This window comes from Amblyomma mixtum, chromosome 3 (assembly GCF_055824585.1).
Source record: "Amblyomma mixtum isolate Tamu chromosome 3, ASM5582458v1, whole genome shotgun sequence".
Taxonomy (NCBI): domain Eukaryota; kingdom Metazoa; phylum Arthropoda; class Arachnida; order Ixodida; family Ixodidae; genus Amblyomma; species Amblyomma mixtum.
The window spans coordinates 37,933,825-37,953,106 of record NC_143014.1 but is presented as its reverse complement, the minus strand read 5'-3'; the positions used below and the strand labels follow the sequence as shown (position 1 = coordinate 37,953,106).

Here is a 19,282-nt window from a genome sequence, read left to right as displayed (position 1 = left end):
ACGACGCATAATGCTTGCAAGATCATGAGAGAAAGATGCGGCTGGAACGCAACTGCAGACGATAAAGCCCATCAAGAATTAAGCCTAAGCGCTCACCTTTGGTCTGTAGAACCATTTCCTCAGGGAGTTCATCATGAGGCTCGACGTGCTTTGTTGATCCACCTTTACTCAGTCCGCCAGTGTTGAGGAAATCATAATAGCTATTAACACAGCCAACAGCAACCGCTGAACCGGTTCGAAATCGTCGCGAGCTACGGGTACGCCCGCACTGCCTGCACCAGACAAACCCCCGCACAGCTTGCGCAGCTCGAGCAGCTCGAGGGATGCGAGAGAGAAAGTGACGCATGCGCGATACGCTTTGCCGCAAAACTTCCGGGTCCGTTAAGGCGGATGTGCGCAACGATGACGTACATAAAGCGTCATAAAAATAAAAGAAGGATCTATAAAAAAAAAAAGCGAGAACTTCTTAAATGCATTATTCCTGATGATCAAACTTGCATAATTTGTGAAAGAAGCACGCTGCTTTGAACTAGCCCAGACCAAAATCCTGAATGAGATACAGTAATATATATCAGATTTTTTTTTCTAGTAGGATCATGCACGACAAGCAATCCAATCCAATCCAATTCTTGTTTGAAAGGCGCCAAAAGTTAGCAGGCAGCTGCAGTGCTTGGTACTTCGTTGTGTTGCTGCACAATTGTACTGCAATATGGATTTGGATTCGTTTAATAAGAATAATAAGCAGAATGCATTAGTTAAGTCGATCGTCCCCGATATTACAAAAGCTGAGCCTTGTATTCTAGGGGTGGACGAAGCAGGAAGAGGACCAGTTTTGGGTATTTGTGTTCCAACTCCTTACTTTTTGCTTCTTTGCTTGCTCACATCAGCGTAGTCATTGTGTGCAGAAATAAAGAAAAAGTACCTTGCTTGAAGTCGCCGTTTTGGCCCGCACTTTGACGAGTTATTAGCCGAATGGAATCTAGCATTGGATCGATAGGTGCAAGAGCTCTCTTTGAGCGCCCAGTATTGATGCCCCTTTGAAACAATGTCAAGCCCAAAGAACGCAGATTGTAGCTAGGGAATGACGCCGGTGAAACTTGCTTTCACGAAGCGTTGCTGGGTGAAGCAGCGTTTGTACAGTCATAAAATTTATGAGCGTGAACACGGGAGCGCGTGCCTGATAGCCTCGAACCCTACTTGTGGCGATACGCGGCGGCCGCTTTCATAAACAAAGTGGAAAGGGAAGCGTATTCTTCCGCTTGTCGAAAGCAGGCAAGGCGGTGTAACCCTTTCCACCGCATTTCGGAAAGCAGCCGCCGCGTATCGCCACAAGTAGGGTTCGAGGCTATCTGCCACGCGCTTCGGTGTTCACGCTCATAAATTTCATGACTGTACAGGCATCTGTAACCAAATGTGCCACTCTGGCGAGAAGAGCGCTGTCCACGCAAGTCTTTAGTGCGCATATCGCGCGAATTGATTTCACTGCATCGGCGACTTGCTCTCACCAGTACTCACTGGGGTTATGACCGTGTTATGAGCTGGCAGCGCAGGTATGGGTCATACGGCATGGGTGTTGAATCAAAGTAATAGTTTCATTCAGGCGTAACAAAAATCGTTCTCAATTGCGTCCAGACGAAACAATAAATGTCACTTGAAAGGGCTCTGAAAGGTGCTCTAGTGAAGTTGCGGTATGTCTGTGATGTTAAAGGACTCCGCTTCACGAATATCCTCCAGCAAGAATTTTTTTGATGCGCTTTGTAGAAGCTGACTTATCTGTAGTCAGAATTTGAATTGCAGCGTCTTCGCGCCTTTCCCTCTCCTCTCGTCACTTCTTGCACTCTGAAAGTTCGGCGCTGCTCCGCCGGCCCCACCACCAGGGCGGAGCTTCTTGACCAGCCGGAGCTACGCCGCTTATTAAACGCTGCCATGGTAGCTGCCTGACGTCTGAAAGAATCTAACCAATAGCCACTTCTGAACTGGTATATGCAAGAGCGGTGCGACAGAGGAGGGTGCGAGCTTGAAAAAGTCGCCGGAAAGGGCTCGCCAACTTTCGCGCGTGATTGTGGCTTCTCTGCTGCGTGTAGAAGTCGGGTGTTCATGACAACACAACGCAGTGACTGAGCAAGTTGATGTGCTCTCCTCAGAAGGTGTTTCAGACTCCCTGCAAGTCCCCTAGGGACAGCAAACCTAATCTGACCACTTCCGACAAAACGACACAACAAAACAGTGCATATAGGAAGTCTTGATGTATGTGCGGGTACTTCTGGACAGAACATTCACACTAATTTCTGTCAGAGCATGACACTACACAGGCTTGAAAAAAATCAGTCGCTCTTGAAATTATGTGAAGACGGAGCAATAACTGCCACCTGAGTTCTGTGAAAATGAACTGAGCCTAACCTAACCATTCAGGTTGTTGTGGTTATGAAAACGATACCATGCAGCAAAAACTTTGTACGCCTTGAGACAATACGTACTGATACTAGTCTCTTCGAAAACCTTGTGCTATTTAGTACCCTCTTAAAGGGGCACATGTCAAAAGAAATGGGTCCAGTATGGACTGAACTGTAGTGCCATTAAATACTGTATCTGGATAGAACTCTAGCAGCAGCTATGTTGTTCATTCTGAGTGCAGTGCCAGACACTTTGCTCTTAAAAATATTTCAGGCCTTCGTGGGACTCTTAGCTGTACAAAAATATGTGGAATCTTCATGTGCCATAGTGACCTAGTTTTGGGCAACAATGTGTCGTCCTTTTATTTCATGCACTTGACTACTAACAGTCTTGCCTTTTTTTCACAGGGAAAGACAAAAAAAAAAGTAGCGCTTCAAGTAGGATGAAAAAAAAATAGTTTTGAGCTGCCCTGGTGCTACCACTGGCAGTTTAGTGCCGAGAAAATTCAAACAGCGCCAGACAACTGGACCAGAAAGAGGAGGAGACCATCTATCTGGTCCAGTTGTCTAGCGTTGTTTGAATTTTCTTGTCACCATGGAACACCAACTCGTCCAATCTGCCATCCTTCTAGAGTTTAGTGCACCTGAATTGTTTTTTTGTTTTTTTCAAAAAGCACGGAAGCAACCGTTGTGGGTGTATGATCTATGGGCACTTGCTGGGCACTGTGCTATGATTAACTTGTCTTAAAAAAAGTTTCATTCATTGTGTTCTTCAGCGCATGCAATGGATAGCTAGTGTAGCACCTGCAGTGGTGATCGTGTTGTGTTTGGTGAAAATATTAACTCTTGATCAGTGCATTTTGAACAGACCTTTTATTCAGAGCTCAATTTTTCATGATCTGTTCCTGATATTTTAAAACGATTCACGGACACTAAGTTTTGTTAGATAGCAGAAAACTCTGGGGGGTACCAGCAACATTAAACTAATTCATCATCACAGATAGCTATATAGGTCACTTGCAGCCAGATGACCTCAACATTAACTGCCTATTCAAGACAGCTACTATGAATGGCTTATTGAATGCTAGGCTATATGTCTGCATGTTGACGTGAAGGAGGGACAGATCGCAGCTGATGTCAGAGTAGACTTATTACCCAGACCCAAATAGATGTATTACTGGTACAGAAATTCGAAGAAAGTAACGAAATGTGGCAAAGGAAATTGTAGGTTAGGCAGCTGCTATCCTACACTCGCATGCAGGCCAGTGCATCAATGTGCCTTTCATTGCTGTACTCTGTAAAGATTCACTCTTTTAGATGGTCCTCCGATGTAAAATTTCTCTCTTGGTTGGGGGGAGCGACCGCCCCCCTGCCCCCTCCGCCACCCCTCATAGATCTGCCCCTTTAGCCACAACACCTGGATATCCGAACTGCACTTTTGTGACAGCTGGAATTGTTCACAGGACTAATTTTTTGTGAATAGTCCATTTGCAAACGCTGGAAAAAAATATTGCTGTTTATCGCACTGTTTTCTTACTTAAGGAGCTTCTGAAACACAATTTTTGACCAGTTTCTGTGCTCTTGTCTATCAGCATGTCCACATGCATATCTTCAGAATGAAGACGTTAAGACACAGTGCATGTATGCATGACTGCCTTATTGCAGGCTTTGTGCTGTTCCAGCACTATATTTCCAGCAAACGGTCTTTGCTGAGAGGAGTAGGAACGCATCAGAGGTGAACAAAGAAACGGCACTATCAGTAAAAAAGAAGGGTTTACATCGATGCACAAGTTTTGTTATATTCCTTTGCTTTATAATGTCCATTTTGCAATAGATGGTCATTTTCTTCTCATTTTTGAAATATTTTTAGTTGTACCACTGCGGTGGCTCAGTGGCTTTGGCGTTCGGCTGCTGATTCCAAAACAGCTGGTTCAATTCCAGCCGCGGCAGCTGTATTTCGATGGAAATAAAATACGAAAATGGCTGTACGCTGTGTGATGTCAGCGCACATTAAGGGACTGTAGACACCAAATTCTTGCTTGCATGTTTTCTTCTTTCGAATGATGCGTTAGAAGTGACTAGGATATGGATCACTGTATGGTATTCGTCTACAGTCGCTAAATAATTTATGATTGAATTTCTTCTTGATGCTGTTTTATTTTCATAAGCCGAATGATGGCTATGACGTGTAGTTGGTGTTCAGGTATGTGAGTCATGAAACAAACGGTAATGTAACTGCTGATACGTTTATTGTCATTCCAGCTCTTGAACCAGGGTGGCTTAAGTGTTGTAATGAGTTAAAACTATGTTTTTGCGGCTCATGTGATTTAAACACCAACTAATGTCACAGCCATCGTTTGGTTGACGAAACGAAAACTGAAGGAAGCATCAAGAAGAAATTAAATTATAAATTATTTTGTGGTTGTAGCTGAATACCACATCGTCAACCACATATTTTAATGGCTAACGCATGGTTTGAAAGAAGAAAACATGATACTAAATAAGTCCGGAGCCTTCCATTACAGCTTTCCTCATAGGCCATGTGTCACTTCGGAACGTTAAACTCTGCAATTCACAATTTGCAGTTTTTGTTCGTGTTTCTATTAAGATAAACTTATGTCAAATATTATCCTGCTACATTGCTTCGTAAATTTATTTCTGAAAAAGGATGCTTCAAGCCCTAGTTTTACGAAAGGGTTAGGGGTTCAAGTCTTCAGTCTTGAGGTTATTATGAAAGGAAGGCACCAATAGTAAAAAAGGAGACACATTTTTATTTCCTACTATTCTGCCTATTGCAGGCCCTATGGTCTATGGGATTGCCTACTGCCCACTTTCAGCAAAAGATCAGCTAAAAGAGCTTGGATTTGCAGGTAAGCACACCTCAGAACATGCTGTCGAATGTCAAAGGGTAATTCTTTTTCTTTTGTACCCCCAGACTCCAAAACCCTCACTGAAGAGAAGAGAGAAGAGCTACTAAGTGTTATAGAGAAGAACTCTTCATTCCTTGGCTTTATGGTGGAACTTATATCTCCTGTGGTCATCAGCGAACTCATGCTTCATGTGTGAGTATTCAGTTGTATACTGCTGTGACTATCTCTGCATGTACAATAAAACCAGCTTGTAGCAAACTATAAGGTGTAAGTAAGTCCGTTCACTATATCTAGCAGTTTGGCATAGTCAAGCCTTATTTACAAAGTTTTATTTGTAGTTAGTCAGATTTCATCATCATATCAGCCTATTTGAGTCCAATTTTCTAATCTCGTCACTTCATCTGACTGTCGGCTGCACTCAGTTCCATTTTCCTTCCCTTGGTATCCACTTGCATAATATAAGTAAGGAGACCTCTGGTTATCAATTCTTTACAGTACACATTCTGCCCATCCTCCTTTCTAATTTCAGCTATTCTCAACCCGCATTTGCTCTCATGCCAAAAGAAAAGAGGGCCGCCGTGGTGGCTGAGTGGCTATGGCATTCAGCTGCTGACCCCAGAGACGCGGGTTCGATCCCAGCCGTGGCGGTTGAATTTCGATGGAGGCAAAATTTTAGAGGCCCGCGTACTCTACATTGTCAGTGCATGTTAAAGAACCATAGATGGTCGAATTTCCGGGGCCCTTCACCACAGCATCTCTCATATTCTGAGTCGCTTTGGGACATTGAACACCCATAAACCAAACCAAACCAAGAGGAAAATGGAAGTGCTGACCACAGGTTTGGGCAGTCTTGTTCACTCAAAAGAAAGCCCCCAAAAAACAGCTTATGTGTGTTTCAGCAATTGTCCCAGTCATCTTTACCTAGGTGGGCGATTAGTCTTTGTGATTAAGCACTTTTTTTCTGTTTGTATTGTGAGGGACTCGAGATGTTGGCGTGGCAGCCAGTTTCTTTCTTTAGCGATGCTGGATGCAAGGCCATGCAGATTGTATGCGCTTGTAATGACAGTGAAGTTCTATGGGAGGAGAGGTTGCCTTGATTTCATTTCGTGATGTGCTGTTGTGTGAAACTTGAGGTGCAAACATAAGGGGCAAAATGAGAGGATGAGTGGCCAGGTAACGTTTGTTGTAGACATGCACAGTGACATGGGTATATCATGAATTAAAAGTCAGGCAAGAAGCACTCCACTTAACTCTCAGGACATACTACAAGTGTGTGGAATTCAATGGAATAAATTCTGTCCACTGCTTTAACTCCTGAACAGCCGATGCTTCTGACCAAAAGCAGTGCCAAAATAGTCCTTGAGTTTTAATGCTCCAAGCGCTAACTATGCCTCTCAAAGCTTAAAATATATGGCAGGAATTCAATAATCGACGTAAAACTAGCTTTATTGGCCTTATGGGAAAGTTAGAATAATTGGAATACAGCAGTGCCCCATTAATATAGACACTTATGTCCCTGATAAAGTGTCCATAAAGTCGGTCGTTCAAAGAAATGAATACCCAAGAACAGCTTGTTAAGAGCCTAGCACAGTATGCTTAAAATAAAATTAAAAATGGGAGGACGCTTAAGCTTCGCCTTCAGGAGTGGAACACAGCAGTGTGTTGGAGCGCTGCCAGGGAGTCCGCAGAACGCCATCGCCCGTTCGGCGTGGCGGCTTGCCCGCTGGAAACACCTTTGAATGCAACACATTTTTGAGGAAAGGAAATAGCGCAGTAATTGTCTCACATCTCTGTGGACACCCGAACCGCACCGTAAGGGAAGGGAGGAAGGTGGAAGTGAAAGAAGAAAGAGAGAAAGCGGGGCCGTATGGAAGAAAATTGAATTTGAGGAAAGGAAATTACACAGTAACTGTCTCGCATATCTCGGTGGACACCCGCAGCCCTCGATTATAGGTCGCCGGTTTGAATTCCTGCCGCAAGCTAGGCTCTAACTTAACTAGTCAGTTTAGCTGCATGAAACACTGAATCGTATGACACCATCCAAAACATTCTGCAGCAAACTGTTGGCATGATACGATTTTTTCCAACATGGGGTGCCAACAACTACAACTACTATGCCGACAGCTTTTCGACCGAACTAGCTGTATATGCTGTTGCGTAATAAATAAAACCAGGCCATATTTATTGCAAAAAGAAGTTGGTATGGGGGTTTGTGGTCATGTATATCGAGGAGCATTGCATTAGAAGCTCGCTGATATGAACCTCACGGGGGAGCGAAAAAATTTGTATCATCCAAAACTAATGAAACTCATGTGCAGAAGCATGGGAAATGAATTCGCGTAGATGTGTTTACTATTGATGGGATTTATTTACGGCCGTGCAGTCACAGCTCGCTGTTCGTGGTGTGTACAGTGCAACTGGCGATCGCAACGGTGGGGATGTGCGGGCCACATGCCCATGCTCAGTGTGCCCTGCATGTATAGAGTGACTAGGGATAGCGGAGTCGCCATGGTGGCTCAATGGCTATGGTGCTCAGCTGTTGTCACGAAAGGCGCGGGTGCGATCCCGGCTGTGGTGGTCGCATTTCAATGGAGGCAAAATGCTAGAGGCTTGTGTACTGTGTGATGTCTGTACATGGTAAAGAGCCCTAGGTGGTCGAAATTATCCAGAGCCCTCCACTCGGAGCCGGCGACGTATGGGCAGCACTTAATGCTCCATGGTGCGGTCGTGCCTCGTGCGTTTGTATCATCATAGTGGCATGGGAGAGTGTTCTGAATATCCGAAATTTTCCTCTTTATACACAATGCACTTTGGCTGGAGAACTTTACAAATTTGTATTTTCCTGAAATTCGGATCAAACTTGTCCATATCGTCGACGTTCTACTGTATTATTCAATGTGAACAAAAGTGGAATTGCCTGAAGTGCGTTATGTCAGTCGCCTTGGTCCTCAAAAACCTGAAGCACCATCTGTAGTGCCTCACTAGTTATGGCAACATGCTTGGGTGTCTGCGTTCTCTAGCTGTGTTGTCGTATTCTACATGCATGACATAAAGACCTGAAGGATGCACGGCTTTTCTTTTTTTTATTCGATGTGTGTGTCACTAGGCATAAGTTTAGAGGGGACATGGGGATGGGAGGCGACTTGTTCGCTGAGTAGCTTGTTGAGTTCGACCGTGATGTGGCAAAAAATAAAAAAATAGGAAGGTCTTACTTGTGCTCGTCAACCATGTGGTGCACAACATGCTGCCTTCTCTCAGTGCGGTGACCGCACTGCACCGAACACAAGCAAGAGCAGCCGCTTTGCATGGGCTTAACTCATGTGCTCAAGGTGTCCTGTCGGCGCGTCACAGTTCATACTGAAGGGAGTTGACCGACCAGGTGCTGCGATGACCCAGTTTGAATTTCACTGCTCCCTGCCATGAAATGTAGAGGTCTCGTGGATGGAATTAACTGCGGAATGCATCAAGAATTGCTTCCATCAGGGGGCGTTTAGGGACCTTGGAATGATGGAGGACGTTGCCGAGCACCACGTTATTGGGTGCACGTGGATTTGTGGCAGTGCGTCATCTATGCGTAGCTGGCCCAACCTTATGTCGCCTGGGATGACTTTGTTAGTGCGGATGATGACGGTGACATTGCAAAGCCATACACTGACGAAAATAAAAGTCTGTTGAAAATAAAAGCCAGGAATTTGATGAGGACGATGACGAGGAGGCCGACTGACCACCTACTACTGTGAGCACTTCCTTGGCGATTAATTATATCATGTGCCTAAACCAGCTTGATGGTGGCAAGGTTATCTGCGAGGAGCATGTGATTGCGCTGCAGAGCTTGGAAAGTGCCGTAAAAGGGTCTAGTTTTAATAAGCAGATGCGCATAACGGACTTATACTGTCTGACTTCCTTATTCCTTGCATTCCTCGTGGGCCTGTTCTCTTCCCAAAGCGAATGCGCCTTTATTTCTGGAAATGGCCGTCCTCACTCCTTCATGGCTGACTTGTTCAATGGGTGCTAAATAATGACAGTTAGTAATTATGGTTAGTTATGAGGAAAAGAAGGCACAGTAATTGTCTTGCTCAGGGTGGACATCTGAGCCACTCCATGAGAAGCAACAAAGGGGGTTGAGAGAGTCGCTGCACTGGAGGGCTCCCAATTAATTTGGTCATAAAGGAAGCATGTGAAGGGTAATGATCCCCACCTGTCATCCAATTTTATGTTTATTTTTGTTGCTTTGCTTCTCTCTCTCTGAAATTTTCAGAGCCCATTGGCAGGCAAAAATGCCATTAGATCTTTTGGTAGCTTTTGATAGATTCTGTATTCACCTTTTGAATGATGCAAAGTTACAAAAAAAAAGGAGGGAAGAGGGGACAGGTCATGGTTAAGAGTGTGGAATTTGGATAGTGTTCTAATTGCTTTTTCTTAATGCCGTAACAGTCAATGCCGTGAGAGTAGGGCCCAATGTAATGCTGAGCCATGTTTCTGCCTATGCAGCACCAGAAAGCTTGCACACCTATGGAAGCACGAAGAGGGACGCTCTAAATGTTCTCCATCATGAAATTTGGTGCTCGTGAAATATTCTGAAACTGTGACTTTAACTGAATTAGCAAAATACTGAGCTGGTGAAAAATAAGTTGTTTACAGTATTGCAAGTGAATTTCTGGTCAGTGATTTTCATTTTGATTGTGGGCGCATTTGTTTGTCAACACAGAAATCTCAGAAATAATTGCTTTCGTCTTTGTGAAATCAGGATGTATTCTGTGGTAATTTGTTATGCATTCTACTGTGGGACCTATGTGAAGAGCATAACTGACATATCTGTTCTTTTTGCTTCATGTTTATTTTTCATTTTTTCCTTCTGCTGTGTTGTCAGGTTGGAGTGGGCCCAAATTTATTTTCCTAATGTTATTGCTTGGGCCGTCCTTTGTACAAAGCATGTGACAGAACATCTTGCAGCCTTCAGTCTTTCAGCACGTATTTTCTCATATTCGTAGCGTAACTGCTGAATTGGATCTAACAGCTGACACTAACCTGATTTTGACAAAAGTTAAAAAAGGCATTTCAAAACATTCAAAAGGCTTAATTTCGCATAAAAGTTAGTGTGGCTGTATAAGATATGTGCTACTTAATTTGCAGTTGTTAAATATAATTGCTACTTGTATTATGGCCTTCAGTTGCCAACAGAGACATCCTTCATAAAGGCCACTTATTTGTAAGCCTGAGCTGCTGATGCTGCTGATGCTCTTTGATCTTACGCTACCTGTAGCATTATGTAAGAGGGGAAAGTCTGCGTAGCAGGTAACAGAGTTGTTTTCACATTGTAGGTCCAAGTATAACCTCAATTCAATCAGCCACGATTCTGCTATTAACCTCATAAGGCGTGCTCAGGAGGAAGGTGTGAATGTGGCAGAGGTGAGCAATTTATCTTCTCTTTGATGTCCTCATGAAAAAGAGATTTGGTGTCTTCAAAGTACTCTCAACAGTACTCCAGAGATTATATAGTTTTGTACTCTTACACTATGATGTGCAAACACAAGCATTCACATTTAAACATAATTGCGCTTTTGAAAAGACTGGACAAAACAGGGACGACATAAACTCTGGTGCGCACTAGAGTTTGTGTCGTCTCTGTTTTGTCCTGTCTTTTCAAAAGCGCAGTTATGTTTGACCATGTTAACTACCAACTAGCCCAATTTGAAACCCTCTTAAATCACATTTCATTCCTGGTCAGTGCTTTCAAAAGGCATAATTTAGGCTTGAGTGGCATGTGCATGGAGCTACAGCATGTTGCAAAGCTGGTCACGAAATCATCAGTGTTTGCATTCTATTTTGTGTTGGTTGTATTCTTAGCAGAGGTTGTTCTTTCAAAGTGTAACCAGTGCAACTAGTTGGCAGTTACAGTTTTTAATCACAGCAGTCACATGATTAGCTGCAGTGTGCACTGTGAACTGTGAGGAATGTATCATATATTTCAAATGCAGGGGTGGGAGGCATGCACCAGAATAAGCCATAATGTACAGAATCTTGTGGATGGTATTACTGTATGAAAACTATATCAGCAGCTCGTGTTTTCAGCCTATTGTTCTGAGCCTGAGTTGTTGGATTCAAAGCAGCACGACAAAGTAAAGCCAGGCTCGCTTTTAATGAGTGCACTTATGACAATACAAAGACAGCGTAGCCATCATGATATTGTATGCAGGTGATGACGCCGTGTTTCAGATGGAACAAGTCTGTAGACTGCCAACTCTGTTAGAGCAAGCACACAAGCCCCTTCCACTTACTCGGAGATAGGGCATTTGCCTCAACGGCCAATTTTTTCTTCTGTTTTTCTAAGTCTCTGCTCCCATGCTCATACTGGATATAAAAATGTTTAAGTGCACTTATTTCATGCGGCTACTTCACATATTTATTTTTTTATTTATTCAGGATGCCCTCTAGGGTCCTCAGTTTCAGGGTAAAAATATGAACTCATAATAGGAGAGTGCATAGGCAAAAAGGAATGGAAGTAATGTCCACAAAACAAGATAAACTACAGGCATACTCATAAAAAGAAACAAAGTTTCCGAGAAAAAAAAACCAGTATGATTGTTAACTACTAAAAAGGCCATTAAGTGGTACACAAAAAGGACAAAAAATAAAAATAAAATCAGGACACAACGCAAAACATCCAGAAGCAATCATATATATCAATAGTCCAACAGTAATAGGGCATGTTACATGGCATGATTCTGTTGAAAAAATAAAAATAAATATGGTTTCTAAATGGAAATAGATGAATGTAAAAGCTCTTGCTGTTTAGATAAATTAGTTTTGGTGGTGATGTGTGAAGGTAATTCGTTCCATTCTTTGATTGTACGGGGAATGAATGATCTCGCAAAAGGATGAGTACAACAGGTGGCACGTTTAACTTTTCATGGATGGCCATGATGCAAAATGGCAGTATCAGGCTCAAAAAATTCTTCATGAAGAAGTCGACGATGATATAACTTATGAAAAATAGTTAAATGGGCTATCTTGCAGTGGTTCACTAAGTCGTCAAACTGAATGCACTGAGTGCACTGCTCAGGATCCCAAATAGCTGGATATGTGCTTGCAGCGAGCAAGACACCAGTTTAGTTATAGATACTTTGAGGGACATTAACTATGAAGAACACCAACATGTTGTTGCATCGAAGTTTGATTGTAAAGTTTGACAGTCGATGTGGGTAATTATGTTACTGTAGATCACACAATCATCATCAAGTAACCTGATACTGGACATCACACAGCTGGGTAATTCTGTATTAAAAAAAAGTAAGGGACCTAACTACCCTGTGGGACTCCGGAAGTTGCATTTCCTGATGATGAATCAGAATTGTTAGCAGCAGTGAACTTATTTCAGCATGATAGAAAATCATGTACCCATGCAATGATATCGGGATGAATGTTCAGTTGCTTGAGTTCACGTAGGAGCCTATGGAGAAGTATGCAATCAAATGCTTTAGAAAAACCTAAAAAATCAACTTGAAAACCCAGATCTAGTAATGAATGCAGTTCATTAAGAAAGCCTGCTAGTTGTGTTTCACATGAATAGCCGTTGCAAAAACAATGCTTGTAGTTAAAAATTATGTTATGGTCCTTAAGATAATTAATGATCCCAGCGTACAGGACGTGTTCTAAAAGTTTACACAGTGCTTCTTAAGGAGGTTGGATGATAATTGAGGGTAGAAGTGCTATCTCCAGTTTTGAAAATTGGAATTTCTTTTGCTGTATGCTAGCTGTGAAGGGTTTTACCAGTGGATAATGACTGATTGAAAATCGCTGTTGTGGTAGATATAAGGCAACAGAAATATTCTTTAGAGCTTTATTACTACAACCAAGGTGACTGGAACATGTAGAAATTCTCAGGTTGCTGAGCAAGTTTAAAATTCCAGGCTTGCTGATGATCACTTCATGCGTATTAGTAGTTGTAGTTTTGTCTCTTGCTGGTGCTGATGTATTTTCATGGATAAACACAGCTATGAACACATTGTTAAGATCTTGGCTGCACTCAGATTCAGGAACTGGAGTGCTATTTACATCAGAAAGAATTATGTCCGGGCGGGTATTAGGGTGTATGGCATGCCAAAATTTTGTAGGTTTATTTTTAACAAGGACGATAAATTGTGAACAAAGAACTGGTGGTGAGTAGATTTGAGCAGAGCCTGGTAGGCTTTGTCACATGTACTTTTGAAATGCATTAGGAAGATTATTTGTTTTTCCTCTCTGTAGAGTTATTTCTTCTTGTCATTTAAAAAGCAAAGTTGTCAATTATTCCAAGGTGCACTGTTTTTGGTTGAAATGATGATGATTGATATGAAACTATCAATGAGGCTGTTAAGAGTAGTTTTAAACAGGGACCAGTTTAAAATGACCAGAAATTTCATCCATGTGAAGTATATCAGTACAAGTGTCAGGGTTATTTGTTAAGACTAGATCAAAACTATTACCAGTGTTTGCCATGGATCATGTGGGCTCTGTGGTCAGCTGATTTAAAGAAAAGCTTACAACTTTCATTTCTTTTGCTCTGTTCTTGAAATGCCAGCTGCAACTACATGTTTCAACATAACTTGTTGTTGAACTAGTTGGTAAGCCACGATATTAGTGGAACCAGCGCAAAAAAGGACAATGGACAAGAAAGAATAAGGACGACAACACGGACAGAGGCGTGCACTGACAGAGGACGGACAGAGAGAGAGAGTTTGTAAAGAAAGAGACGGAGTTTAGGATCTAATGTTGGTGGCTGACTATGTCAGATGTAGTGTCATATTGTCGCGAGTGGAAGAAAAAGACGAGGAGTGTTTGCCGCGCGCCGACGACGACGTTGCTGCTGGTGGACCTCCCTGTTTTTCTGTGCTCCCTGTCTTCACCCGTTCTCGCCGCCGGCCTGTACGTCAAGCCGTGACATTTGGTGCAGGTGCTGGGTAACGCATCTCATGCAGCGCACCCCGCCTCGTAGTTCGAGCCCCGTCCTAAGTCCTGGCCGTCGAGTTTTCTTGGAGGAGCCCTCGGCGGAAACTGAGACTCGCGCTAGCCGACGCCAGCAAGGCCAAGCGCCGGAATTCGGACTCTTGCCCGAGGGATCGCGGACATCTAGGACAGCCAACGTCACCATGGCGTCCCAGTCACAACAAACCGACCCTGCGATTGCATCGAGGATCGTCTACGTGCCTCTCACTCCAAGATCTGTCGTGCCGTTCCATGGCGATGGCCTTGACGATGTTGAAGACTGGGTCCAACACTATGAAAGAGTAGCGCGACATAACAGCTGGACTCCAGGGCAATGCCTGCAAAACCTGTACTTCTCCCTGGAAGCCACAGCGAAGTATTGGTTTGAGAACCATGAGGCTTCATTAACATCATGGGAGACGTGCAAGAGCGAACTGGTACGCACGTTCGCAAACCAGCACCGGCGACAGCAAGCTGAAGATCTGCTCCACGCTCGCATCCAAGGACCTACCGAAAGCGTCAGGAGCTTCGTCGAAGACGTGCTGCGTCTGAGTGCCCGCGCCGACCCGCGGGCTACTGAGGAGAAAAAGGTACGGGCGTTGATGAGAGGTGTCCGGAATGACATCTTTGGAGGCCTCATCCGCAATCCTCCGACCACAGTGGCCGGATTCGTCGCCAAAGCTACCAACATCGAGCAGGCATTGTCGACAAGAACCAGTCACTTTCGGAGACTGAGCGCCCTTCCTGTCGTCTCAAGTCTTGCCTCGTCTGACCTGGGTGGAGTTGGTCTCGCCGATGTTCGAGAAATAATTCGCGACGTCATCCGCGAGGAGCTGAAAAAACTCTTCCCTACTCCTGAGCAGCCCGCCTCTGTCTCCATCGTGTCAGCCGTTCGCGAAGAACTGCGACACGCGCTGGCGCCAGAAGACGTCCCAATTGTAGCTGCAGCCGACCCACCAGCTCTGAGCTACGCCTCCGCAGTTCGTCGTCCTCCTCCCGCCCATCGCCAGGACCAGAGCGCTCCCGATTCCGGCCTTCGACGCCGTGAGTTCCTGCACTCGTCTGATGCACGCCTGGGACCGCCGAGACGCAGGAAGACCGACATCTGGAGGACTGCGGACCGGCGCCCACTGTGTTTTCACTGCGGTGAGCCTGATCACATGTATCGCTCCTGTCCATACTGCGAACTCGGCCTAAGGGGTTTTCACCGGGCCGATCCGTGCCCCCGCTACGGTGAGCAGCCCCGCGACATACAAGACTACCTTCGACGTTCTCCATCACCGGTTACAGCTGCTCCTCGCACCTCTCGGTCGCCGCCACCTCGCCGCCCACCATCCCCTTCTCGCGGGTCTCGCCGTGAGAGCCTTTCGCCACTTCGGGAAAACTGAGTACGGCAACGCCTGGAGGTGGCGTTGCCGGAGTCGCACGAAGCAAAGAACCTCCGTCTACGTTAGTGTGTCCCAGCTCGACCGATGGTATCCTTGGAAACGCAAACCGTTTTGTAACCTCTAGCAATGTGAACATTCTGATCGACGGGCGCGACGTAACGGCGCTTGTGGACACCGGCGCTGATTACTCGATCTTCAGCGGCAGTTTCTCTCGGCGTCTTCGCAAGGTTACCACCCAGTGGGACGGACCGCCCATACGTACCGCGGGCGGCCACATCGTAAACCCTGTTGGCAACTGCACTGCCCGCGTCGAGATCCACGGTGAGACGTGCCCCGCCACTTTCGTGATATTGGAGAATTGCTCTAAAGATGTTATTCTGGGCATGGACTTTCTCCGTGAATATGGCGCCGAAATCGACGTAGGGCAGAACAGGTTGACCCTCCGCGCACGTTCTTCATCGCCAGTACCGCCCCGGGCCACAGGCTTTGCGATGAAAGTTGATGCCGACCATGCACACTTGCCGCCGTTGTCGACAGTTTTCCCGCCGGTCCGAGCCGATACAACAGCATGTGGAGAAGGCGTTCTGGAAGGCAGTGTCCAGATGTTACTTACGCGCGGCATTGGTGTTGCGCGAGGGGTCGCAAATGTTCAACGAGGGCGAGCCAACATCTTCGTGACCAACTTCAGGAACGAGCCGCAGCACCTGACGAAAGGGTCAGTAATAGCCCAAATGGAAAAGCTTAGCGACGTTCGTGAAGCAGTTGCGCTGCCTAAGGAGGCGGCCCGGCCGGGTCACAAGACCCTACAACGTTGCCCCTGGATATCGATCCCAAACTTGAGCCTTCCCAAACACGCGAACTGCTCTCCCTTTTGCATCGGTACAACGACTGTTTCGCGACGACATCCCGAGTTCGACAGACGCCAGTCGCCAAGCATCGAATTATTGTCGACACTGCAACGCACCCGATTCGCCAACCGCCGTACCGCATTTTCTTGAAGGAAAGGGAAACCATCCAGGAGCAAGTGCGGGAAATGATACGCGACGACGTCATCCAGCCATCCAACAGTCCGTGGTCCGCACCTGTAGTGCTGGTCAAGAAAAAAGACGGGACCCTTCGATTTTGCGTTGACTACCGGCGACTCAATAAGGTGACCAAGAAGGACGTGTATCCACTCCCACGCATCGACGACACCCTCGACCGCCTTCGTCATGCCCGCTATTTTTTGTCCATCGACTTGAAGAGTGGATACTGGCAAATTGAAGTGGATGAGCGCGACCGCGAGAAGACCGCATTTATTACCCCGGATGGCCTCTACGAGTTTAAGGTGATGCCGTTTGGCCTGTGTACAGCGCCCGCGACATTTCAACGAGTCATGGATACTGTGCTAGCCGGTCTGAAGTGGCAGACATGTCTCGTGTATCTGGATGACGTGGTCATCTTCTCAAGCACTTTCAGAGACCATCTGGTGCGTCTTGAAGCAGTTCTTCAAGCTCTTCTGAACGCCGGGCTTACGCTCAAGCCTTCGAAGTGCCGCTTCGCATACAGTGAACTGAAGTTCCTTGGTCATATCGTCAGCCAAGTGGGTGTGAAGCCAGATCCCGAGAAAACGGCTGCCGTTGCATCCTTCCCTCCACCGTCGGACAAGAAGACCGTCAGAAGCTTTCTCGGTCTTTGCGCATACTTCAGGCGTTTCGTTCGAAACTTTGCCCAGATCGCGGCGCCACTTTACCGCCTTACGAAGGATAGCGTTGCCTTTGAGTGGAACGAGGAGCAACAATCAGCATTCCGCCAATTAAAACATGCCCTTGCAACATCCCCCATACTAGGGCATTTTGATCAAGACGCCGACACTGAACTCCACACGGACGCCAGCAACAAAGGACTAGGAGCAGTGCTTGTGCAATTCCAGGATGGCGCTGAGAGGGTTATTGCGTATGCCAGCCGAGCTCTTTCGCAGGCGGAGGGCAATTACTCGACAACTGAAAAAGAGTGCCTCGCTGTCATCTGGGCCATCACCAAATTCCGGCCCTATCTGTACGGTCGCCCTTTTCGTGTCGTCACCGACCACCATTCGCTGTGCTGGCTCGCCAATATTAAGGATCCCGCAGGCCGCCTTGCTCGGTGGAGCCTTCGGCTACAGGAGTACGACGTCACCATCACCTACAAGTCCGGCCGCAAACATCATGATGCTGACTGCTTGTCTCGAGCCCCTGTGGAGCCGGCACCGGGAGGTGAAAATGACGAAGAGGACGGCTTTCTTGGGGCATTGGACACGGCAGATATGGCTGCTCGGCAACGCAGTGATCCTCAGATTGGTCAGCTGATGGCGCACTTGGAAGGTCACGAAGCTGCGGTGCCTCGCGTTTTCCAGCGCATGCTGCCGACGTTCAAGATAATGCACGGCGTATTGTACAAGCAGAACTTCGACAGCAGCCCGAGGTCGTGGCTCCTTGTTGTGCCGGAGGACCTGCGCTCCGAGGTCTCCCAAGCTTGCCACGACGATCCTACAGCTGGTCACCTTGGCTACAGCCGGACGCTTTCACGTATTCGAGAACGGTACTACTGGCCGACACTTCCTAAGTACGTGCGTCACTACGTAAGAACTTGTCGAGAGTGTCAAAGGCGCAAAACATCACCCATACGACCAGCTGGTCTTCTCCAACCACTCGAACCACCGCTTGTTCCGTTCCACACTGTCGGAATGGATTTTCTTGGTCCATTTCCGACGTCGCAGTCGGGCAACAGGTACATTATTATAGCGACGGACTACCTAACGCGATACGCGGAGTCCTGAGCACTTCCGTCTGCGACAGCTGTTGAGGCAGCCAAATTTTTTATTGAGTGCATTGTGCTCCGTCACGGTGCCCCTGCCGTTTTGATCACTGACCGGGGGTGCCGCGTTTCTGGCCAAGCTCACACAGGAGATCCTCCGTTTCAGCTGCACCAGCCACCGCCGAACTACTGCGTACCATCCGCAAACGAATGGGCTGACGGAGCGGCTGAACAAGACCATGGCCGACATGATCGCCATGTACGTGGATGTCGCCCATCGCAGTTGGGACTCGGTACTGCCCTACGTTACATTCGCTTATAATACCGCTGTCCAGGAGACGACCGGTATGACCCCTTTCCAGCTGGTCCACGGCAGACAGGTCACCACGATGCTTGACGCTATGCTACCGCACGAGCCGCCTGTCGACGTAGACGATGGTGCCCGAATAGTATGCGAGCGCGCGGAAGAAGCTCGGCAACTCGCGAGACTCCGCATCCAACACCAACAGCATGCCGACGCTCGTCGGTACGATCTCCGTCGACGCGACGTACATTTTTACCCTGGAGACAAGGTCTGGGTGTGGACGCCGGTACGCCGTCGAGGTCTCTCCGACAAACTCATAAAGCGGTACTTTGGCCCGTATACAGTTCTTCGCCGCATCGGTGAACTTAACTACGAGGTGCTGCCCGAAGGAACACGACCGTCATCACGTCGTTCACTCCGCCCTGAAATTGTGCACGTAGTGCGGCTTAAGTCGTATTACGCGCGATGATCGTCTGCCCCGAACTGATTTTCCCACCTCCTTCTACACTGGCCAGCAGGAGTTTTTGTGCGCGTGTGCGGTTTTCCGCCCTGTGCCTTTGTTTTCGTGTTAGCATCGGGACGATGCTT

The 19,282-nt window shown here is 46.5% G+C and overlaps 2 protein-coding genes across 2 annotated transcripts in view; one reads left to right on the top strand and one right to left on the bottom strand.

Moving 5' to 3' along the window:
- LOC149349717 (lateral signaling target protein 2 homolog) overlaps window positions 1-326 on the bottom strand; it is a 50,954-nt gene extending 50,628 nt beyond the window's left edge. Inside the window, exon 1 of the mRNA XM_089578755.1 lies at window positions 97-326. Within this exon, the coding sequence (XP_089434881.1) occupies window positions 97-135 (39 nt within the window). The 5' untranslated portion in view covers window positions 136-326. The remainder of the gene's footprint in view (window positions 1-96) is intronic.
- Window positions 327-638: 312 nt separating this feature from the next.
- LOC149349716 (ribonuclease H2 subunit A) overlaps window positions 639-19,282 on the top strand; it is a 38,867-nt gene continuing 20,223 nt past the window's right edge. Inside the window, exons 1-4 of the mRNA XM_089578747.1 lie at window positions 639-836; window positions 5,192-5,263; window positions 5,329-5,455; window positions 10,585-10,672. Of these exons, the coding sequence (XP_089434873.1) occupies window positions 710-836; window positions 5,192-5,263; window positions 5,329-5,455; window positions 10,585-10,672 (414 nt within the window). The 5' untranslated portion in view covers window positions 639-709. The remainder of the gene's footprint in view (window positions 837-5,191; window positions 5,264-5,328; window positions 5,456-10,584; window positions 10,673-19,282) is intronic.